We start from the raw sequence: 24,533 nt of genomic DNA on the forward strand, positions 1-24,533 counted from the left end.
TAACCAACAAATGGACAGTGGCTCCAGCCTTTGGTTTGCTGTTCAGTCTTCCCACTTGAGGCTCTAGAAGCCGGAGTTCCCATCACTCGCCTATCCCCAGCTTTCTTGAGAGGTCTTCACTGTTGCCTGTGTTGCTAGACTACATCACTTCACCTCACTCTCTACTAAAAATAGAACCTACTGAGGTTCGGGGTCCAAAGCAGTAGACACAACACCAGGTGTTGAATCACTTCTAAATATAAACTTTGGAAACACAGCACCACTTCAACATCACCTTTACTGTCACAGACTTTCCAAAATCAGATCGTAGTGGCTACACCCCTTTTACTTGCAGCACTCTACAAACAGTACCTGAATCTGCTCCAAGACTTCTCGCTGCATCTCCACAGCCATATGGTACACATGATGATCAGAATCATTGTACATCACAGCATTCTGGAACATCAGCATCAGGTCCCGCTGGAACTGAGCCAAGGTGCGAATTCGTCCCTTAGACAGATTTCTCTTCAGGCTAGTTAAGTCCATGGGTCTGTAAATTGGCCAAGAGAAAGAGAGGAGATCAAACATTAGTATGGAAGATGTGGTGACCTACCATGCTCTTTTGGAGAACTGGTTCCTAATAAAAATAAATAGCAAGGTAGGCTGGTGCCGCGGCTCACTAGGCTAATCTTCCGCCTTGCGGCGCCGGCACACCGGGTTCTAGTCCCGGTCGGGGCGCCGGGTTCTGTCCCGGTTGCCCCTCTTCCAGGCCAGCTCTCTGCTGTGGCCAGGGAGTGCAGTGGAGGATGGCCCAGGTGCTTGGGCCCTGCACCCCATGGGAGACCAGGTAAGTACCTGGCTCCCAGCTTTGGATCGGCGCGGTGCGCTGGCTACAGCGGCCATTGGAGGGTGAACCAACAGCAAAAAGAAGACCTTTCTCTCTGTCTCTCTCTCTCTCACTGTCTGTAATTCTACCTGTCACATAAAAAAAATAAATAAATAAAAATAAATAGCAAAGTAACAACTCCCATCAGATAAAAGCAACTGCGATTAACATTTGACTGTTCATAGTAGGCTAACTTCTACTGTAGGCACTTTCTGTAGTAACTTAGTCCTCTGAATCCATAAGGTAGGTATCATTATTATTTCCACTTAACCTATAGAGAGGTTAAGTACTTGCCTAATGACACACAGCCTGGATTCAAATTCAAATCAACCTGACTACAGAACCCCATGGTCCAAGCCACTATTCTTACTGTGGGTGGTTGGCCAGGCATCAGAGCTGTAAGGGGACCCGATTATCAATCAGTTTGCCACACAATAGTTTTTGGCTGTTGGCAATGTAGTCATATAATAGGTATTTAATCTACTTCTCTTGTTGCATAAATCAAAAGTGAATTTTTTTCCCCTTTCACTAAGATGAAAAGAACGGAGATCAAATGAATAGTCACACAAATAAATATTTACAAAGAATAGATATATACGAGAAAGCACAGCAGTGTAGAAAGGGCTGAACTGGAAGAATCTATAGCTTGGGGCAGGGCTGTGGCGCATTAGGTTAATCCTCTGCCTGCGGCATCGGCATCCCATATGGGCCCCTGGGTTCTAGTCCCAGTTGCTCCTCTTCCAGTCCAGCTCTATGCTGTGGCCTGGGATAGCAGTGGAAGACGGCCCAAGTGTTTGGGCCCCTGCACCCACATTGGAGGCCAGGAAGAAACTCCTGGCTCCTGGCTTCGGATTGGCGCAGCTCTGGCCATTGCGGCCATTTGGGGAGTGAACCAACGGAGGGAAGACCTTTCTCTCTGTCTCTCCCTTTAACTGTCTGTAAACTCTACCTCTCAAATAAATAAATCTAAAAAAAAAAAAAAAAAAAGAATCTATAGCTTAACTCTGCTATTAACTGTTGGTTGTTCATAGGTAAGTCACAACTACCTTTGGACATTAATTTCCCCATTTATATTACAAAGGAGTTTGTCTCTGCTATAGTTTCAGTGATGATGTTCTCTCTGAAATTCACGTTGAAACATATTCCCCAATGCAACAGTTCTGAGTTATTGGTCTTGGAGAGGTGATTAAGTCATTAGGATGCCACCCTCATGAATAGGATTAGTACCCTTATAAAGGAGGCTGAGATTGATGGAAGCCCTCTTGCTTGTCTATTCTTCCTACCATGTAAGAACACAGCATCTGCCCCCTCAAGAGGATGTAGCAATAGGGCACCATCTTGGAAGCAGAGAACAGCCCTTTAGAGACCAGTCCTGCAGGCAACTTGATCCTGAACTGCTCAGCATCCAGAACCATGAGAATAAATTTCTGTGGTTTATAAATTACCCAGTCTGTGGCATTTTATTTTAGCAGTACAAATGGACTAAGACAATCTCTAAAGATTCTTTCCTGATTACCATACTGACAGCATTTATGACACAATTTTAGATGAAGTATACTACAAAAATCCAAAATATTACAATTAACCAAGGTTTGTAACCAAGGTTTGGGTTAACATCTTTGCTTCAGCACACCTATAACCAACTACCTGAATAAGTATAGGATTTCTTTTAAAGTTTCATTCCAAAGAACAGGGTCAAAACTAACAAAGACTAATATAAAATGAACGGACTGTAGTACTTAAAAGTCAATACTTCAAATAAATAACAAATAGCCTACATGATCCTTTTGTTCCCTGTATTCTTTCCCTAAAGAATATACTGAGCTCACCATAACTTACAAACTTCTTTGGTTGTAAAATGTATCATGAGTTTACATGTAAAAATAAATAATCTAATGGATGGGAAATAAAAATCGAAGTCAGATCTAAAAGCTACCAACCTTTTTTTTAACCCCTTTTCCACTGACCTTTTTACCACATCCTTGTATCCTGGGGCCTGCCTTTCTGACACGGGCTTCAGAAATGGACTGCTGAATCTGTTAATGGACAAACCCAAAGAGGATGAAGTAATGCTGGAAAATCATTCTAAATGAAAAGAGTGAACAAAAACACTTATAAACTATGGAGTAGAACTTAGTTCTTGTTAGACCTGTCTTAGGGGAATGCCAACTGTGAGTGCCATTAGGAAGAAATCTATTAGTTTTCTCTTGCCAAATAGGAAGAGTTGAACAAAAAACTATGAAATATTTACTACTATACTGATTAATGGTTCAAAAATTTATTCAAGGGGTTGGTGCTGTGGCACAGTGGATTAACGCCCTGGCCTGAAGTGCCAGCATCCCATATGGGCACCGGTTCAAGATCTGGCTGCTCCACTTTCAATGCAGCTCTCTGTTATGGCCTGGAAAAGTAGAAGATGGCCCAAGTTGTTGGGCCCCTGCACCCACGGGGAAGACCCAGAAGAAGCTCCTGGCTCCTGGCTTCGGATAAGTGGAACTCTGGCTGTTGCAGCCAATTGGGGAGTGAATCAACGGATGGAAGACTTTCTCTCTCTCTCTCTCTCTCTCTCTCTGCCTCTCCCTCTCTGTGTAACTCTGATTTACAAATAAATAACCTTTTAAAAAATAAATTTATTCAAAGTCCCTGTGTTCTCTGTGGAAAAAAAGATAATCCACCATATTGAAAAGGAGGTACACCTAGTCTAAATACAAATGTTATCATCTCATTGGAACGAATTTGTAAATGCAATTTAAATGTCACAGCAAGTATGTTTTTTAAGATTTATTTATTTATTTGAAAGTCAGATTGAGAAAGAGAGAAAGATTTTCTATCTGCTGGTTCACTCTCAGATGGCCACAAAAGCTTTGTGTAGGCCAGGCGGAAACCAGGAACCAAGAACTCCATCCAGGTCCTCCCATATGGGTAGCAATTGCCCAAGTACTTGGACCATCTTTTGCTATTTCTCAAGTGCATTAGCAGGAGGCTGGGTAATGAGCAGAGTAGCCAGGTCTCAAACTGGCACTCTGATACGGGATGCTGGCATTGCAAGCTTAACCCACTGTGCCAAAATATCAGCCCCAGCAACTATTTTTTGTACAGACTAGTGAAAGCAGATATGTGTACTTGTGAATAGGCCAGGTTTAGATATAAGATCTGACTCCCAACTACGGATTGTGTGATGGGTGAATGGTCTCCTTAATACATGATACTGCTTTAGTTCTAGACATAATCTTATTATCATTTTGGGGACCTACCTGTGACTAGCAATCATCTTCCAAACTGGCATAACAGTCTTCTTAAACAGCAAATGATCCTGAAGAGGGTCACCCTGGCTTAGATCAGTCCTATGGCATAAAACATGACAGAGACAGTAACTTCACAAATGGTATTCTGTCTCCCCAGGTGGATAAAGAGGTTTTCTCAAGACATCTGCTTCCAATTAACATCTGAAGGAATATAACACCACAGGAATAAAAATATACTTAATGCTTCTTAATGGACTCCAAACTCTATATTTCTGTTTATTCCCTTACTTATCACTATTACCCAATGAAGTAGTTGCCTTCTTACAAAGTGTACTACAAATCTACAATTGCCTGTGGTGCCTTTTCCACTCACTCTGATTTGCTTTTTAGCACTTGTGATTTTAAAGAACTGGTCAATGAAAGTAGTCTGTTCACTGAAGTTTACCAAGTGCCTTTTACAGTTCCTAATACATAGCAGGTGCTCAATAAATATCTAATAAATTAATCTGATCCTGTTTTTATGCAGAAACATGCTACAATGATAAGTATCTTGCCCATGTTTCCAGGGAAGGAAATATTTTGTTTACATACCAAAGAATTCTCTTATGTTTCATCTGAATGCCGTACAACTTTTTTTCTTTTTCGCTCTCTTCCACATAGTAACCTTTAAGATACCTAAGAAAATTTCATTTTTTCTCATGATCCCTCTCCTTGTTTCCCCTCTCCTATTCTTCCTCCCTCCCTCCCTTCCGTCTTTCCTTCTTTGAAGGAATTGTCTTATTTACTTAGCTTTTCTTTAGAGATGCAACTGTCTAATGTTTTATTTTTAATGAAAATGTCTAATGAATTTTAAATGAATTCATATTTATAATGAATTAATGAATTTTATAATGAATATTATATTTCCAGTTGGAAAACTGTCTAATTACTGGATAGTTAAACATCATGTTACACTGCTTACTTTATACCCTTAAATAGGTTCTCTTCACATCCTCATTTTGTATAATGGAACCAGATGGTGCTTACCCATCTTTAAAAATATCTATTTATTTATTTATTTATTTGAGAGAGAGAGAGAGAGTGCATGCGCTGAGCGCGAGCGTGAGCAAGCCATTTTTCCATGTGCTGGTTCACTCCTCAAATAACCACAATGGCCTGGGCTGGACCAAACTTAAGCCAGGAGCCTGGAACTTCATCCAGGTCTCCCATGTGGGTGACAAATGTACAAGTACTCAGGTCATCTTCTGCTGTTTTCCCAGGCACATAAGCAAGAAGCTGGATCAGAATAATACACAGGAGTTGAACTGGCACTCTAATATGGGATCCCACCATTGCAAGCAGCAGCTTAAACCACTATGATACAACATCAGCCCCTGTCCACCAATTTGAGAACCATAACCTTCATTATTTTTCTTCAATCGGAGCACTTCCACGTAATTATTCATCTTCATTATATCACACTTCACCTATATCTAAATCACATACCACAAAAATCATACAGGTTTCACTATGGTCTATAGTCAACATACCCTTCAATGCTGTTATAGGATCCTACCAGAACAACACATTTAAAGCCCCCAAAACACTTTTTTCTTTGTTTCTGGTCACTCAACTGTAATGAACAATAATTTCTTGGTACTGGTGGTATAACTTCATTCATACATCAGCGTTAACAGATACTTAATGTTTCCAGTGTATGAAAGATATTATGCTAGTTTCTGTAACCTTAAAATCAACCAACTTTGTTACATTTTATGAAACAATATCTTGCACATTTTTATATCCATCTGCTGGGGAATAAATGTCAAGCAACTACAAGTAAAACTGGGAGAGCAGAAAGGTGGTGCTCCAAAGGCTCTAATTCTCTACTCCTCGGAGTTAAAATAGTTTAAGAGAAAAGCCAGAGAAGAGGTGCCTAGAGAATGTCTATGTTTTAAAGTAGTTTTAGGGGCAAGTGTTGTAGCACAGTGGGTTAAGCTGCCTCTGGAGACTCACACCGCTTATCAGAGTGCTGATTCAAGTCTTGGCTTCTCTGCTTCTGATCTAGCTTCCTGGTAATGCACTTGAGAAAGCAGCAGAGGATGGCCCAATTACTTCGGTTACTGCCACCCATGTGGGAAACCTGGTGTTTTCAGCTCCTGGCTTCAATCTGGCTCAGACTTGGCTGTTACAGGGATTTAAGGGGTGAACCAGTAGATAGAAGATCTCTCTTTCCCTCCCTCTCACTCTCTCTCCCTTATCACTCTACCTTTCAAATAAACAAACAAGTAAATAAATAAATTTTCAAAGTGCAAAAAAAAAAAACAAAAAAAACACCCTTAAGAACCCAGCTCTCTATCTCCCCTTAAGGTATCTGGTCAAGTAGACTTAATAATTGGTATCTATTATTTTCTAATAAAGATCTCATGTTTAACATAAATTCCAAGATAAGCTGATAAGAAGTGTGCCATCTAACAGACTAAACTGTTAGGAGATAAAATGTCTCAGATGTCAAAATTTTCTATTCTTGGCAAAGTCACACAATGTCATGGAAGTATTCTCTTGCTCTTACTTGCATAAGGAGTTATAAAAAAGCAAAAGATGTCATTCTTCAACAAGCTAGGTTTCAAGCTATAGTTAGGTACACAAATTTGAAATGTTTTAAAAATATATGTATGTTTCAGCTGTATACACAAAATTACACTAGGACAATTATCGGTTTTGCCTTCCCACACTAATGTGGATGGATTTGGGATGTAGTAAAGAAAAAAATAGTTCAGACTATATTCTCTCATTAGATAAAGACCAGAAAAATAACTACTTATTTATTGCCATAATAAAAATAACTTTCATATTCAGCTTTAAAAATTCATTCAATTCACTAAAAAAAATCAATATTCTAAAATGGGCTCTTTAGCCCCCATAATTATCTATAAAAATGAGACAATTATATAACAATTTTCCAAGATATGTGAAAAAGAAACCAAAGAAATCATAAACTTCAAAATAATTTTTATTTTAAGTTCAGAGGAGTTATTTTAGTACTTTTAAAAGAGGTATAGTTTGGGGGCCGGAGCTGTGGCACAGTAGGTTAATCCTCCGCCTTCAGTGCCGGCATCCCATGCAGGTGTTGGTTCGAGTCCCAGCAGCTCCTCTTCTGATCCAGCTCTCTGTTATGGCCTGGGAAAGCAGTAGAAGATGGCCCAAGTGCTTGGGCCCCTACACCCGCGTGGGAGACCTGGAGAACACTCCTGGGTCCTGGTTTTGGATTGGCTCAGCTCCAGCCATTTGGGGAGTGAACCAGTGGGATGGAAGACCTCTCTCTCTCTCTCTCTCTGTCTCTCCCTCTCAACGTCTGTAACTCTACTTCTCAAATAAATAAATATTAAAAGAGGTATAATGGGGCCGGCACTATGGCATAGCAGATAAAACCGCCACCTCCAGAGCCAACATCCCATATGGGCACCAGTTTGAATCACCGCTACTCCACTTCCAATCCAGCTCTATGCTATGGCCTGGGAAAGCAGTAGAAGATGGCCCAAAACTCATGACTAGAGCCTAGGGAGATTACTGATGCCATAAACAAGAGTGTCAAATTGTTAAGTCAACAACAGGAGTCACTGTGTACTTACTTCCCATGTGGGATCTGTCCTTAATGTGTTGTCCAATGTGAAGTAATGCTATAACTAGTACTGAAACAGTATTTTACACTGTGTTTCTGTGTGGGTGCAAACTGATGAAATCTTTACTTAATATATACTAAATCGATCTTCTGTATATAAAGATAATTGAAAATGAATCTTGATGTGAATGGAATGGGAGAGGGAGTGGGAGATGGGAGGGGTGCGAGTGGGAGGGAAATTATGGGGGGGGGCATTGTAATCCATAAACTGTACTTTGGAAATTTATATTTACTAAATAAATGTTTAAAAAAAAAAGAAGAAGATGGCCCAAGTGCTTGGGCCACTGCACCCACACGGGAGACCCGGAAGAAGCACTCAGCTCCTGGCTTTGGATAGGCAAAGGTCTGGCTGGTGTGGCCATTTGGGGAGTTAACCAGCAGGTGGAAAACCTCTCTCTCTGCCTCTCCTTCTCTCTCAATGTAATTCTTTCAAATAAATAAATAAATCTTTTTTTTTTAAAAAAAGGTATAGTTTGTATGATATTAGACTTTAAGAGTTAATGACTCAGTAATGTTTCCTGAATAAATGAAGCTAGTAATTAGGATTATTTATGGGACATATTTCTTTTTTAAAAATTAATTTCAGAGGCAGAGAGACAGTGAGAGACAGAGAGCAAGCTCCCATCTGCTGGTTCACTCCCCAAATGTCCACATGGGCCCTCAGAGCTGGAGCCAGGGACTCAATCTAGGTCTCCCACATGGGTGGTAAGAATCCTACTATTTGAGCCATCATTGTTGCCTCCTAGTCTCTACTTTAGAAGGAAGCTGGAGTCAAGAGCCAGAGCTGAGTATGGAAATCTAAACACCTGGCCTATATGAAAAAGAATCTTAATGTTGATCAAATACTTGTTTGGGGCTTGTGTTGTGGCACAGCAGGTTAAGCTCATATGTACAATGCTAGTATTCCATATCAGAATGCTGTTTCTAGTACCAGTTGCTCCACTTCCAATCCAGCTCTCTTCTAATGTGCCTGGGAAACCAGTGGAGGATGGCCCAAGTACTTTGGCTCCTGCCACCAATGTGGGAGACCCAGATGGAGTACCAGGCTCCTGGCTTCAACCTGGCTCAGCTCTGGCCATTGTAGACTTTTGGGGAGTGAACCAACAGATGGAAGATCTCCCTCTCTCTTTCTCTGTCACTCTGTCTTTCAAGTAAATCTTTAATTTTTTTTCTAAAGAAACAACTTTAACAGCAAAGCATACAGGATTCTAGTTATGTAATGTTAAAATTGTATTTAATTCTATGGGCCTGGCATTGTGGTGTAGTAGGTTAAGCTGCCACCTGTGACACCAGCATCCCATATGAGCACTGGTTTGAGTCCCAGCTGATCCAGCTTTCTGCTAATGAGCCTGGAAAAGCAATGGAAGATGGTTGATGTGTTTTGTTCCCTGCCACTCGTGTGGGAGACCTGGAGTCATTTGGGGAATAAATCAACAGATGGTAGCCCTTCTCTGTGTCTGTCTCTCCCTGTCTCTGTAATTTCGCCTTTCAAATAAAAAAAAAAATCTTAAAAAAACTTTCAAATTTCATGGTAAATTCAAATAGGCATAAATAGAAGTAAAATATAAATCTTCACAAACTTGTATAAAAATCTATACTTACAGCTTTGAGGAGGTTGCTCGGCTGAAAAGGATATCCACCAGGGGAGTCTCTTGAATGCTGAAGCCATCATCACACTCACCTGAAGGGGACTCTTCTGTCTCTGACACATACCCTTCACCCTGGTCCTCCTCTTTGGATTCTTGTTGAGCCTGCTCCTAGGAATCCAAGCAAACGCAGGCAATTTTAGAAACAGATTGACGATAATTTACTTGCACAGAGTAAATGAAGGCCAATGTTAACATAAGAAGAGGCCAATTATATGAAACTGTAATAGAAACTAGATAAAGTTGATTTTAACAGACCCAAGTCAATGAATTATTAGTAACAATCTTGCTGGACAAATTTGACTCTGCCCCTCTTTCCCACTCCCCTACAATGAAAAATCACTACTTAGTCAATTCTAGTTGGATGCTACATGCTTTAAAAACCACCATCACTGTGGCCCTGGGGTTAACTACACCACCCGGCCAGATAATATGCATAACCATAATGGTATTTTTTTAAAGATTTATTTATTTATTTGAATGTCAGAGTTACACACAGAGAGAAGAAGAGGCAGAGAGAAGGGGGGCGGGGAGAGCAAGCAAGCGAGCGAGTTGTCTTCCATCCACTGGTTCACTCCCCAACTGGCTGCAATGGCTGGAGCTATGCTGATCCGAAGCCAGGAACCAGTAGCTTCCCCTGGGTCTTCCCAAGCCAGTGCAGGGGCCCAAGAACTTGGGCCATCTTCCACTGCTTTCCCAGGCCATAGCAGAGAGCTGGATCGGAAGTGGAGCAGCCGGGACCAGAATCAGTGCCCATATGGGATGCTGACACTGCCGGAGGTGGCCCTACCTGCTACACCACAGCACCGGCCCCCATAACGGTATTCTAGATTTTATTGATTGTTTATTATAAATGAGGCACTCTTCTAATTGCTTTACATGAACTGTCTTATTCAAACCACACAGCAAACTACCAAGTAGAAGTAGAGCACTATTATTTTATTTATAGCAGAAAATACTGAGCTTCTAAAATGTTCAGTAACATTCCTTAGGTCACACAACTAAAACTGGTGCTAACACCATGATTTGGACTCAGGTGTTAAGTCTCTGGAGTTAGCCTACATGCTAACTTGTGCAGAATACCAACTAGACAATTGATTTAATCATTCACTTACCTCTTCACTCTCTGTGGTTAGTCCCTGAACTGCACAAATATCCAAAGGAACTGGAGCTTCCTCTGGCTTTCCATTGTCTCTCAGTGACATTTTTTCAGCTTCTAAGGGGTCTACACTGGCTGAGAGCTCTTCAGTCATTCTACAGGACTCCCTTTCTCCTTTCGTAGCTTCAATTTTCCTTTCCTCTTGTTGCCTGGTACAGGATGGAAGGCAGCAGCCTTCACTTGATTCTCTGCTGCTAATGCACAATGGCTCCATTAAATAAGCTACCTGTAATCCAAGTTTCTTATTAGATGCATAGAAACATCAAGGGAAATCATCATCTTCATAATAATGCCACATGCTCACACTGTTACTGTGACTAAGTCTGAGATGACAAGTGGGCTTACTTAATCCAATCATTTAAAGTTCATGACATCTCATATACACAGGTACTAGACTAGTTGCTTAAGTTATAACAGTGATCAAAATAGACAACGGTTCTTGCCTCTTCCAGGAGCTTATGCTCTAGTTTTTCATCTGAAGTATCAACCACAGTGGCTTTCTAGGAAAAATATTGACAACTTTGTGTCACAGACACTTCAGAGAGAAGGAGCAACATATGAACTGAATACTTAAAGATCTTTACCTAGGTTCTTTTCACTGTGTTCAGTTGCAGCTATCCAATTCTGTTTACTTTTGTTCCTGAGGGTAATGACATTTTAAAAACACTACCTTGGGGCCAGCACTGTGGCATGTAGGCTAAGTCTCCATCTGCAGTGCTGGCATCCCATAAGGGCACTGGTTCGTGTTCGAGCTGCTCCTTTTCTGATTTCTCCTCACCCCCATTTATGGCCTGGGAAAGCAGCAGAGGATGACCCAAGTGCTTGGGCCTCCACACTTACATGGGAGACCTGGATGAAGTTTCTGGCTCTTGGCTTTAGCCTGGTCCAGCTCTGGTCATTGAGGCCATTTTGGTAGTGAACCAGAGGATGGAAGATCTAGCTATCCTTCTCTCTCTTTGTAACTCTGCCTTTCAAATAAACAAATATCTTAAAACAAACAAACAAACAATCTTATGGGGCTCGAGTTGTGGCATAGCGGGTAATGTGGCATAGCCTGCAGTGCTGTCACCTCATATGGGCACCAATTCAAGTCCTAGCTGCTCCACCTGATCTAGCTCTCTGCTATGCTTGGTAGAAAGGCTGGCTCAAGTCCTTGGGCCCCTGTACCCGCCTGGGAGAGCCAGAAGTGAAGAAGCTCCTGGCTCCTGGCTCGTGGCTTTGGATTGGCCCAGCTCGTGCCACTGTGGCCTTTTGGGGAATGAACCAGTGGATGGAAAGCTTCTCTGCCTCTGCCTCTCTGTAACTCTCCCTTTCAAATACATATATAAATCTTTTTAAAAATAGCATCTAGAAGTCATAGCTTTTTAAACTTCAAGCAGGGGGGACAGCAAGATGGCACAGTGAGTTAAACTGCCACTTGTGAGGCTGGCACCTAGTATGAGAGCCAGTTGGAGTCCCGACTGCTCCACTTCAATCCAGCTCCCTATTAATGTGCCTGAAAAAGCAGTGGAAAGTGGACTAAATGCATAGATCCCTGCACCCATCTGATAGATCTGGATGAAGTTCCAAACTACTGGCTACTGGTTTTGGCCTGGACAAGCCCTGGCCATTGCGGCCATTTGTGGAGTGAACCAGTGGATGGAAGATCTGCCTGTCTCTCCATCACTGTGCCTTTGAAAATAATCTTTAAAGAAAAAAAAAAAAAAAAACTCAAGGAGAGTTTATACAAGATTAATCTTTCAGACACTCTCAAGGCAATCTTACACTCAGAAATTCCAGTTCTGGGTGGGAATCAGGCCCCTAATGACTGGAATCTTGAAACAATGTCAAAAATTTGGGAGCTTACCCTATGGCACAGCAGTTTCAGCTGCCACTTGCAATGTCAGCATCCCACACTGGAGTGCTGATTCAAGTTCTAGCTGCCCTACTTCCAATCCATTTTCCTGCTAATGCATATGGAGGAAAGCAGCAGCAGGTGGCCTAAGTATTTGGACTCTTGTCACCCATGTCGGACCTGAATGGAGTTCCTGGTTCCAGGCTTCTGCCTGGCTCAGACCTGGCTGTTGAGAACATGAGTGGACCAGTGGATGGAAGATCTCTCTCTCCCTTCCTGTCATTTTGCGTTTCAAATAAATAAATAAATATATTTTTAAAGAATGCACTTGGTGCATACTCTGTATCAGCACCAAGTGCCAGGGATACAATATTAAATCATTTCTGTCAATGTGAGTCTCCTATTTTAGTAAACAATATTAAGAGCATTAGAAACATGTGAGGGTAAACATTCTCTTAGAAAGTGGAGGTTCTCCCAGCTTTGGAAGTAGCAGCTCACCATTACCTCAGAAAGAAAGTGGAGGAGGTTCTGGCGGTTCACTTGCTCTGCCTCTCTCTGAGATTCCTCACTGCCTTCATCCCCTGCAAGCAGCTCACTAGGTTCTCTCCTTGGGCTGCTTTCTTCTAGTTCCTCAGCCCCTGGATCCTCAGTTTCCCTCCAGCTGCCCACATCAAGATCCAGACTGGAGTCCCATGAGCTGAAGAGGGACCTGTAGTAGTTGCTCAACTCAGAGTCACTGGGATAGTCTTGTACAGAATCCAACCAAACCCACTCATGCCCCATCTGTAAATACACAGAAAAAAAAGAGCATTAAAATCATTCCAATTCATATTCCCAGGGACCTCAATCTCCTAAGTTCAGTAGAAAGATAAATATCAGAAATGTCTCATCAAGAAGTATAAAACATAGCAGAAGAAAAATGCTGGGAGATGACATGATCTTTAGGAATAAAGAAGTCCCATTTTAATAAAATAAAGATGTTATACTGTACAGTGCAGTACAATGTATTACCCAATAACTATTATTTCCTTATACTCCAAAAGGGAAAGAGCTAGAGCATAGCTAGCTTAACAGACTTCCTCTATCCCCCAATCACCCATAAACTCAGTTGCAAGGCAATAAACTTAAAAGGAACACGGGATACTTTCCTTGTTTTTTTAAGCTGTTTACCATTACATACTGAAAATACACTTTGATATTACCTTTGGCATCCTTATCGTCAAATCCACTATCACTTCTCAAAACGAGATCCTCAAGTTTCAAAAATACCTTCCCTTGCTTTCTTAACTACCCTATTCTGATTCTCTTACAACTTTCTCCAATCCCTTTTGACTTTCAATAAACTTTGGTCTTCTATTTCCTTGCATAGTCCAGCTTCCTTAACACTTCCTCTAAAAAATAAAGCATTTTTTAAGTTTCAACTTTGACCTCTATGAAGATGATTTCCTGTTTCTTGTCATTGTGTATACACACAATGTACACATATATGCATACTGTTTCAACTTTGTACTCTATCAAATCTCTCAACCTTTTATACATTCTGATCTCATTTCTCCACGCATCTGAAAGCAAATTCTCTTTTGAAATCCTACTATCTGCTTCAACTCAGCATTTTTATAACTAAAATCAATATTCTTCCTAATTTGCTCTCAATTTCTTTATCCCTATCACCAACACTATTTTCTTAGTCTACGCAACTCAAAATTATTCTTAAAGTCAGCAATTTTTTCACAATTTTCTGTCATCATCCTTTGTTTCTGGGGAAATGTCAGGCTCCTTAAGAGTTAAACAATCTTTACTTCAACCTGCTCTCTGCCAAGTGTCAAGGCTTAAGAACAGCTTTCATCTCAAACATGTTCTTAGTCTACCACTAAAAGTCCTCCATAATTAGTCCTACTTTATCCTCTTGACTGGTGTTATATCTCACTATTCCTTAGTATGATCACTGTTCTCTTATCTCATTGCTCCTACCATGGATGTGCAACACTATTAACTCATCTTGCAAAGCACATCCATCCCTTTTCTAAAGCAATACCTATGTCCTTTAATGGACTTTCCCCACAAACCTGCAATTTTTATTGCTTCAGTGTTTTTATCACATGCCTGTTTGTGGATAGCTTTGGCAACCGAATATTATAGGTACTTCATTTTCTAACTGTTGGGTTGATTTCTTTCCATCACCACAATAGGACTATTATTTCCTACTTCCTGACAACTGCTGTAATTCCTTTTGAAGGCCAAAAAATATTATCATGATCTTCTTAAAACTTTCTCAACAATGCAGAGTCTAGATAACACCCCATTAATATCTCTATACAATAAAAAGGCTCATAATTAGTTCATTATCACTAATGAGCTAAAGTTTTTGTTGTTAACAAAAATTGGAATAGAACTCAGTGCCTAAATTTGTTAATTCTTAAACTGAGATTAGCCTTCCAACAGCAATATAAAGAATTCTATTCACAAGAGCCCTACCCACAGGGAGTGCAGTGGAGGATGGCCCAAGTGCTTGGGCCCTGCACCCCATGGGAGACCAGAAGCACCTGGCTCCTGCCATCGGATCAGCGCAGTGCGCCAGCCGCGGCGGCCATTGGAGGGTGAACCAATGGCAAAGGAAGACCTTTCTCTCTGTCTCTCTCTCTCACTGTTCACTCTGCCTGTCAAAAAAAAAAAATAAAAAAATAAAAAATAAAAAATAAATCAGGGGCTCTTAAGACACAGATAAGCCCCTAAAAAATAAAAATAAAAAAAAAGGTATGATCTACAGATAGTCTGAAGTAGGACAAATTTTCCTGAAAGAAAGGTTAATGCTACCCATGTAGCATGCTTGAATCTTCTTTTAAAAGTGCTATGAATTCAACTCTAAAAAACTTGTTTTCTCATTCAAAAGCTGAATAACTAAGTTATTGTTGAACAATATCTCAAAACAGTAATTATAAATTCAATCCTGTTTACTCACCGTCTCTCAATTAAGTAGGCAATTCACATTATAAAGTCACTTTATCCTCTAATAATATTTTCACAAATAATGTAGGAAGAAACAAAATTTTCAAATATACACACAAAAAGCACACACCAAAGGCTAGCATTTTTTCTTTTACATTTATTGTATACACATACACTTCACAGGTTTATTTTAAAAAAATCTGTACACTTCACAGACAGTACAAACTAGCTACAATCTGTTAGCTACACATTAGGACATTAACACAGCCCATGATTTTTGCCCTAAAACAGACAATTGTGCTACTTCAACTCTCTGAGAGAGATTTTCCCAGCTTATGTCATGTGGCCCAGGCACTCCTCTTCTGTAACTTCCACTTCTGGAACTGGGCCTGCAAGCCCAAGCTTTATCTTGTTTACTTCTATTTCAGAGTCAGCTCAAAGAGGATACTTTCAGGCTTTACTTTTTCATCTTCATATCTGCTTCAATGGCACAGCGGCGTCCCCTGGTTCCTCCATCCTACATGACAACAGAAAAAGAAATGGAGCATGAGTGAAAATGAGTGAGCTGGTTAGCCGCTAACAAAGTACAACAAGGTTGGGGATTTGATTTCTTGGGGGTAAAAGGGAAAGAATCAGCAGAAAAATCCAGAGTTATGAGGGGTGTATTTCTGTCTTCCCAGAGAGTGGCTAAAGAACACGTGGTAGTTTTTAAGAAGAAATGTAGGACAGTATCCTGCTCTTGCCCACCACACAGTCCTTGAAATTCACCTGGGGTCCCACAGAGTGATGAATAGTCATCCCACCCAGGTCCAAATCATGTGTAAAGGAAAGGAAGACTGAAAGAAAGGTGGGAAAGTAAAAGGGCGGTGGATAGTGAGGTTCTGGGCTAACATACCTGTCCAGCTGCTGGTCCCTATAAGAAAGGCCTTTCCTGCAGACTGACCCTGGCACTAGTTCCCTAGCACCTCCTGACAGTTGTTTTCCATGACATCAGGACAATCAGAAGGCTTCTTTCCATTTGCTGTTCTCTCCCTGCAGCCCAGCTCCTTCCTCTTGTGCAATACTTTGCTGTCTTCATCAGATAAAAGATCCTATTAACCAGCCTTGCAATAGCCAGCCAATTGCTTGGGGATCCAGAGTCACTGTCGCAGGCCAATAAGAGCAAACGGAGATTATAGTGTTCTGTATGTTGTACAGGCTGAGAGGCCTGCAGGCAAGATGAACTAGTGAACACTTTGTTGGGCCAGACCATTTTAACATTTCTAATATGCAAGGACTCTTACATTTTTAGAGTTTGTGAACTTAAGTTGCATATGTGGCAACAGCAAGAATCAAAATACCACCTTGCATTTACGTAACATTCTTCTTTTTTTTTTTTTTTCCAAGCCAGTTCCATACCTATTATCTCATTTGATCCTCACAACACCCCTGTGAGGTAGCCTGGACAGGTACCTCGTTACATGAGCTCCATCACACATAAGAGAAAAATAAGGCCCCCCAAAATTATCTGAGTAGCTTAAGACCATACAGTTTTCTAGCCTGATGCCCCTCTTCCATTACATCATGCTCATTGCCCCATAATGAATAAACAGAGTCAGAACTTTTTAATTCATGGAGAAAAAGAATAAAATTCTTTAGGCTAGTTCTACTAAGCTTACAAGTAATTCCATCAGTCACTACAGTATACAGTTGTCATTGTTACTGAAATATTTAACTTATAATTTACTTATATTGTTTGTGTACCAGATATTAGTCTTGCAATTTAATTTTAGGAGAAAAGAGAAAAACTATGTGCCAAGTATCTGCCAGTACCAGTACAAAGCCAGGTATCAGCTGCTGTTTTGCAAAACCCATTTGTAAGAAAAGAACTGATAAAAGATGTAGTAAAGAAATGAGGAGCAGATGCATCCTAGATACTTTATCCCCAGAATACCTCATTTCAGCCCAGTGATCTCATAAACGATCTCTACCCAGCATCCCCTTGCCCTAACCGCCCCCACATGCACAAAGACAGGAATGCAGAAGACAAGACATTTTCTTATTCAATGACCCGAATAAACAAAAGTTCAAGACATTGCAACAGTCTGAGTATTGGATTTCCCTCTGTCACTCATCCCCAGAAGGAGCTGAAACTTTCTGGCAACACCACCCTTTGCAGCCATTCAATACTTACAAAGAGAGAGAGAAGGAAGGCAGGAGAGCCCATGGGGACACTGTCCTGTGAGAGCACAAACACACATTGATCAGGTTCCAAAAAGTCAGCTACAAGCACCCTACATAGCAGGACAGACACAAGCACCAAACACACAGAGACAAAATTCAAAAACTTAGCAGCAAGAGAGATATCCCATGGCATTCTAGCCATTTTGTCTCTCAACAGGAACTGCTGCAAGCTAAGGCCTTTCCCCCACCTTTGAGAGTACTTTCCCAGAGGAATTAATTCACTTACTTAGCTCACAATTTCTCCCATGTGACTGGACCTCACAGTCATAAGCTTCTTCAGTGTTTAGTGTTTTAAGTGGGAGCAAATAACAATCATTCTAAGACCTGAATGTCTTTCCACCACTTGAAGGTAGAAGCTTAGAAATACAAGTAGTAACACAAGGTTCCCTCAACAGTTCAGACTTCTAGCACTAAAACAATGGTTCAGTGGCTCCTTCCTGGAATCCTCACCTTCTCTGAAGAATCCTGTTTGCGGGTAGAATCTCTCCCTCGAAGACTTTTAGCACTGATACCAGACTCTGATGTTTGCATAATCAACTGTGTGGCCAAGAATTGCTATACATAAAAGAAACAGAGTTGGGCATAGAGACTTGATTCAGTGGGGAAAAATTACAACACTTCAGGCTTTGCAATTAGGACTTTGTATAGCACCCTGCTACTTAAACACTTTTTGACTTATTGGAAGTTTACCTTAGAGATTTTTTTTTTTTAAATATTTATTTATTTATTTGAAAGAGTTACAGAGAGAGAGAAGAGGTAGAGAGCGAGAGAACAAGAGAGAGGTCTTCCACCCACTGGTTCACTCCCCAGATGACTGCAATGGCCGGAGCTGCACCTATCCGAAGCCAGGAGCTTCTTCCGGGTCTTCCCATGTGGGTGCAGGGGCCCAAGGACTTGGGCCATCTTTTACTGCTTTCTCAGGCCACAGCAGAGAGGTGGATGGGAAGTGGAGCAGCTGGGACCCGAAACAGCGCCCATATGGGAAGCCGGCACTGCAGGTGGCGGCTTTACCCACTGTATCACAGCACCAGCCCCTACCTTAGACTTTAATTATAGTTACAGGTGTGCTGAAGAATCTGAAATGCCAAAGAGCCTTAATTTTTTTGTTAAAATATAGCCTACTTGAACAAAACCTCTATCTTTTAAGAATGAGAAAAATAGAAAGAACAGGATGAACCAAAAACTATTCAGCAATTTAAGTAATTAGGCAGACTCCACGAAGATAGATAATATTCCTTTAGGTTCAACATCCCAAAGAGTACCTCGCAATTCAAGTACAGAGACATATTATTTGTAACATAAAAAAGAGAAAAGGGCCTGTTGTTGTGGCAAGGCAGGTAAAGCCATTGTCGGCATCCTATATCAGAGTGCCAGTTTAAGTCCCAGCTGTTCCACTTCTCATCAGTTCCCTGCTCATGTGCCTAGAAAGGCAGTGGAAGATGGCCCCAGTATTTGGGCCACAGTTAATCCACTTGGGAGACCCAGATAGAGTTCCAGATTCCTGGCTTTGGTCTGGCCTAGCCTTGGCCATTAGAGCCATTTGAGAAGTCAACCAGCATATGGAAGATCTGTCACTCTGCCTTTCAAATAAGCAAACATTAAGGAAAAAGAAAAAAGAAAAACTCTTGTTGAGTGTCTGTTATGTATTACTACTTCAAAAAATTTAAAAACATGTATTTACTACTTACAGAAAATTTTATTAAAAAACTTCAGGGAGCTTAAGCTATTTGCCCAAGAAAGGTATTCTATCATAACTCTTTCATCAAACCAGGGAAAATCAACCTGAGTTCAGTATGAACCAAAATATTCTAACTATGTCCCCAGTGGCTATTCCGAATAAAAGCCACAGCACCTTTCCTTGAGAATTTTCACTTCATTCTTCCCAAAACACAAAGGATTCGTGAAGTACCTGGATCTGTTCCAATACATCTCGCTGCATCTCCACTGCCATGTGATAGACATCGTGGTCTGAGCTATTGTACATCACAGCATTCTGAAACATCAGCATAATGTCACGCTGAAATTCAGCTGTGCTGCGAATCAGTCCATTTTCAATGTTTTTCTTAATAGTTGATAAATCCATAGGCCTAAAAAAATGAAGAGGAGTAAAGAGCAGCAGAAGTGGGAAAAGGACTCACCTGATCTCTGAATAAATGATAAACATGATAATACATGATAAACTTTCTTACATATACCTTATTCCTTCATTATTAGCTGCTAGGACACAAATGCCAAGCCCCCACTCCAAAACATGCACTTAAGACAGAGAGAGAAATCTTGCATCCACTGGTTCACTCCACAATTGCCCACAACAGCTGGGGACAGCCCAGGCCAATGCCAGGAGCCAGGAACTCCACCCAGGTCTCCCACATGGATGGCAAGAGTCCAAGTACGTGGGCCATCATCCACTGCCTCCCAGGTGCATCAGCAGTAAGCTGGATTGGAAGCGGAAGAATGGGACTCAAACCAGCACTGCAATATGCGCGATACGGGTGTCTCAAGCAGCAGTTTAACAGACTATGCCACAACATCTACCTTTGTACTTAGATCTAAAGTAAAAATTCACTAAGACTGGACAATTTATAATTCAGGCAAGTCAGCAGAGCATGGCTTACCTCTGTACAATGCTGTGATAACCAGGTGCTATGTCATCTGTAACAGGCTGTAAGAAGACATTCGCATATCTGTCCGAAAATAATTAACATGCAATTACTAAACAGATGCACATGGGAAGGAACTTAGATCAAGTAGCTAAAGGTAGGTAGAGACACCACCAACAGTCCCACAGAAGCCTACTTAGACTGCTTTCTTTTCATCTACAAAGAGGAGGACCAGGAGGGAATGAACCTACTGATGGGTAAAGCCACTCACCTATGATTAGCTGCCGCTCTCCACACAAGCATGATGGCTTTCTTCCATATTTTCTGTGCCTGAATAGCTTCTTGATCCTCACTACAGACAGAACTGAAATAGACACACAGATCAGTAGGCAAGGTGAAAGAAAAAAAAGCCCTAATTATTTCATGTCAGTTATTTCTTCCAGGCCAAGAATAGGAAGATGAGAAAATAAGATTAAAGAAAAGGGGGCTGGCATGTGGCATAGCAGGTTAAGCTACCACCTGCAACACTGGCAACCATATGGGTGCCAGTTCGAGTCTTGGCTACTCCACTGCTGAGCCTGGTAATGCTCCAGGGAGGGAAAGCAGCAAATGGCCCAAGTACTTGGGCCCCTGCACCCATGTGGGAGACTGGGATGAAGTTACTGGCACCTGGATTCAGCCTGGCTCAGCCCCACCTGTTGCCACATTTGGGAAGTTAACCAGAGGATCAAAGATATCTCTCTCCCTCTATCACTCCGCCTTTCTTTTCTTTTCTTTTCTTTTCTTTTTTTTTTTTGACAGGCAGATTCGACAGTGAGAGAGAGAGAGAGACGGAGAAAAAGGTCTTCCTTTGCCGTTGGTTCACCCTCCAATGGCCGCCGCAGCCGGCGCACCGCACTGATCCAAAGCCAGGAGCCACGTGCTTCTCCTGGTCTCCCATGGGGTGCAGGGCCCAAGCACTTGGGCCATCCTCCACTGCACTCCCGGGCCACAGCAGAGAGCTGGCCTGGAAGAGGGGCAACCGGGACAGAATCCAGCACCCCGACCGGGACTAGAACCTGGTGTGCTGGCGCCGCAAGGCGGAGGATTAGCCTAGTGAGCTGCGGCGCTGGCCAAAAATCTTTTCTTTAGTCTTACTGTTTTTTTATTTTATTTTATTTTATTGATTTGAAAGGCGGAGTGGCCGGCGCTGCGGCTCACTAGGCTAATCCTCCGCCTTGCGGCGCCGGCACACCAGGTTCTAGTCCCAGTCGAGGCGCCGGATTCTGTCCCGGTTGCCCCTCTTCCAGGCCAGCTCTCTGCTGTGGCCAGGGAGTGCAGTGGAGGATGGCCCAAGTGCTTGGGCCCTGCACCCCATGGGAGACCAGGATAGGTACCTGGCTCCTGCCATCGGATCAGTGCAGTGCGCCGGCCACAGCACGCCGGCCGCGGCGGCCATTGGAGGGTGAACCAATGGCAAAAAGAAGACCTTTCTCTCTGTCTCTCTCTCCCACTGTCCACTCTGCCTGTCAAAAAAAAAATTAAAAAATAAAAATTAAAAAAGAAATAAAGGAAAGATTTTCTCCTACTTCTCACCTTGACTGCCTTGGACTCAAACAAAGAAATCTCTAATACTCACAACTGTGAAGAAGCAGGGCTGCTGGGGATGGAGTCGGCCAGTGTATGTGACTGCAGTGTAGCATTGTGTATGCTAAAGCCATCATCACTCTCGCTCACAGGGGGTTCATTATCCATTTCTGACAAATAGCCTTCTCCTTGATCTTCTTCCTTAGGCTCCTCTAGGCTGGCTGCTTCACTGACCCCATCTTCTTCCTCATCCTCACCTGGGGCATCCTTAGACACAGTGTGCTCCGGTCAACAAATGCACGTAAAGCTATCCAGCAAAGCATCATTAAACATGGTCTGTCTTTTGGGTTAGATCAACTCTAGAAATGGCCTCACACTTTGAGCCCTCTATCACTCATACTACCATCTACTTAGCAGACACTGACTAAATAAAGTAATCTAGAACCTGGACAAAGAATAAAATCCAGGATCTTTTTAAAAGGAAGAAAAAAAAAAAGCTACTTACTTAAGACTAAGCTAAGAGGCGTTCCTTCTTTCCCCTTGCTCTTGAGAGGAACTCTGACCCTGGGTACAAAGTTATCAAAAATAGTTTTTACTTCGTGTCTCATTTGATGGAGCAAGCTCACATCGCATTACTTCAAATCTTTTTTATTACTGCTCTAGTAACTCTAAAATAAAAACTTCAGATGATTCTCTTTGAATAGTCTAAAAAAATCTGATTTTCTATAGTTTCTTCCTGGCTCTAGTATTCCTATTGACTCCAAATCACTTGGGGTGCATCAGAGCTTCTTTGTATACTTCATGCCAAGAAAATAACCATGTAATGTTCAGATGGGTAGCACGTGCAGTAATTATATGTACTCCCATATGCCTGACTGTCCACTACAGCTTTTCCCCATGCAACTCCTTACCAGTCTCATCTCAGAGAATAAAGCTGTGAGTTTACTGAAATTCATTAAAAAAGGGAGTGCTATAGGGAAATCTATCACATGGCAAGAGGAATAAAGAAAAATCTGAAATACCTTTATCTGGCTTCCAAAAATAGCCCCTGATTCTTCTTTCAATGAGTCTGCAGAGGAGAGAAAGACTACCTGAAGATTTTTCCACCTTAGCCTTCCCCTACTATGGACCGTAATCCCCTGCAGCTCTCCTTTCCATGCTGACCTATTCTACTTCCTGTACTTGCCCACAACCCACAATCCCTTAGAAGCCAAAGCAAATGATTTCAAGTTAGTCACAGAGTACAGGTTTCCTGGTCTTTATTTACCTGACATTTCAAATTTGTGTTGAGTCTCTGTCTCTAAAGGATCTTCAATGGGATTTGAGCCATGTGAGGGAGATAACATGCTCTCAGGGGATGCCTAAAGACCCCAAAAAAAAAAAACACACCAAACAAACAAACATCAATACTCTAAGTAATGGTGAATTCTAAGAGTTCACAAAATTTCATTTTTCAATAATAATGAACCTGTACAGAGAATTCTAAGTCCTACTCATATAAAGACTCCAGTGGTCATCTTAACTGGAATAAATATATACAACAATATTCACAACATAAGTGCTTTTGTAGGATGCACCAAACATGTGAGAACTTCAGAACCGAACAAGAAAACAAAAGCCTGTCACCTTTTCCCTATAGTATAACTCTCCATCCTCCCAACCCTCAATCTTATTAAATACCTCTGTCTTCACAGTTGTAAGTGTGGTCTCATCGCCTTTCCCACTGGAAACATCTGCTTCAGAGATCTCTCCAGTTGCAATACTTCTGGGTTCTTCATCTAAGTCCTGACTCCTGAGTTCAGGTGGTTCCATACTTGTGGCTGGGACAACTCCAGCTACCATTTCAGGCCCCGAAATGCCTGGCTCTGTTTCTGCAGGTTCCACCTTGATCTCAACACTGGGTTCCCTCATGTCCACCAGTTCATGGATCCCCTTGTTTTCTGTTTCCTCAAAGTCCAATCTCTCTTGCTTAACCATCAATTCGGGTGCAGGGAGAGGTACTGGCTTTTCCCGCTCCTGCTGGATAGGATGCTCCCAGGGGCCAGGCAGGGACTGGGGATCATCATTCTCTTCACAGAATGATAGTGCTGCTTCCACTGCTGCCACATCCAGCACTTCAGGGTGATCATCTACCTGTCCCACAATACACAGACTGTTGAGGTCACAGAAAGAAGCCCGAGTCCCTTAATTTTGTTAGCACTGAATGAGATGGCCTGAATCTGCAGCTTCTCTCTCCATCTTCTCCATGTAGTGGAAACAACCAGTGGACACCCACCTGTCCTATGCAAACCAGTAACACAGGAATGGCTGGGGAGATGACTAGCAAGTCAGCACCAAAAGGACTTGTGGACTACAGATATGGAGGTAGGCAGAAGAAGGAGAGCTGTTTAAGTAATTCTAAGACAGGCAGAGGAGAGTGGCCTAGGTAGGACGCACGAGAGACTCTCTAGGGCCTTGCTGAATAGTTACCTTGTCCTCAATGATGGCAATGATGTCTCCAACAGTTTCAAAGTCCAGCTCTTCACCTGTGTAAGACACAGCAATATCCATCTTCTCAGCCAGATCTAAATCTTCCTTCCCATCTATGCTGGGAGGTTTTGATCCTCCAGGGGCCTCTGCTACCCCTGATCGGAAACACTCTTCTTTGATAGAATTAATAATCATGGAGATTTCACTGCTATCCATGGAAACAGTCACTGTATGTGGATCTCCCACAGTCTCCATAGGAACACAGGCATCAGGCTGACTCACTGAATAACAGGAAGAGAAACACATCTCAGACACTTAT

The 24,533-nt window shown here is 41.9% G+C and overlaps 1 protein-coding gene across 12 annotated transcripts in view; it reads right to left on the reverse strand.

Annotated features, from left to right (window-relative positions):
- BRD8 (bromodomain containing 8) overlaps positions 1 to 24,533 on the reverse strand; it is a 36,897-nt gene that overhangs the window by 409 nt on the left and 11,955 nt on the right. For 4 of the 12 annotated variants that reach the window (XM_070076180.1, XM_070076176.1, XM_070076175.1 and 1 more), the window contains 17 exons: positions 24,215 to 24,495; positions 23,426 to 23,878; positions 23,013 to 23,106; positions 22,768 to 22,814; positions 21,798 to 22,012; positions 20,451 to 20,543; positions 20,195 to 20,263; positions 19,489 to 19,666; positions 18,030 to 18,134; positions 17,530 to 17,574; positions 12,915 to 13,193; positions 10,533 to 10,802; positions 9,374 to 9,528; positions 4,702 to 4,785; positions 4,120 to 4,209; positions 2,833 to 2,901; positions 352 to 529 (listed from right to left, as the gene is read on the reverse strand). In XM_070076180.1, coding sequence (XP_069932281.1) covers positions 352 to 529; positions 2,833 to 2,901; positions 4,120 to 4,209; positions 4,702 to 4,785; positions 9,374 to 9,528; positions 10,533 to 10,802; positions 12,915 to 13,193; positions 17,530 to 17,574; positions 18,030 to 18,134; positions 19,489 to 19,666; positions 20,195 to 20,263; positions 20,451 to 20,543; positions 21,798 to 22,012; positions 22,768 to 22,814; positions 23,013 to 23,106; positions 23,426 to 23,878; positions 24,215 to 24,495 — 2,705 coding nt within the window. Of the gene's footprint in view, positions 1 to 351; positions 530 to 2,832; positions 2,902 to 4,119; positions 4,210 to 4,701; positions 4,786 to 7,140; positions 7,270 to 9,373; positions 9,529 to 10,532; positions 10,803 to 12,914; positions 13,194 to 15,493; positions 15,874 to 17,529; positions 17,575 to 18,029; positions 18,135 to 19,488; positions 19,667 to 20,194; positions 20,264 to 20,450; positions 20,544 to 21,797; positions 22,013 to 22,767; positions 22,815 to 23,012; positions 23,107 to 23,425; positions 23,879 to 24,214; positions 24,496 to 24,533 lie in introns of those variants that run through there. The other 8 variants (XM_070076182.1, XM_070076181.1, XM_051844247.2 and 5 more) reach the window with 5 other exon arrangements.

This window comes from Oryctolagus cuniculus, chromosome 6 (assembly GCF_964237555.1).
Source record: "Oryctolagus cuniculus chromosome 6, mOryCun1.1, whole genome shotgun sequence".
NCBI classification, from domain to species: Eukaryota; Metazoa; Chordata; class Mammalia; order Lagomorpha; family Leporidae; genus Oryctolagus; species Oryctolagus cuniculus.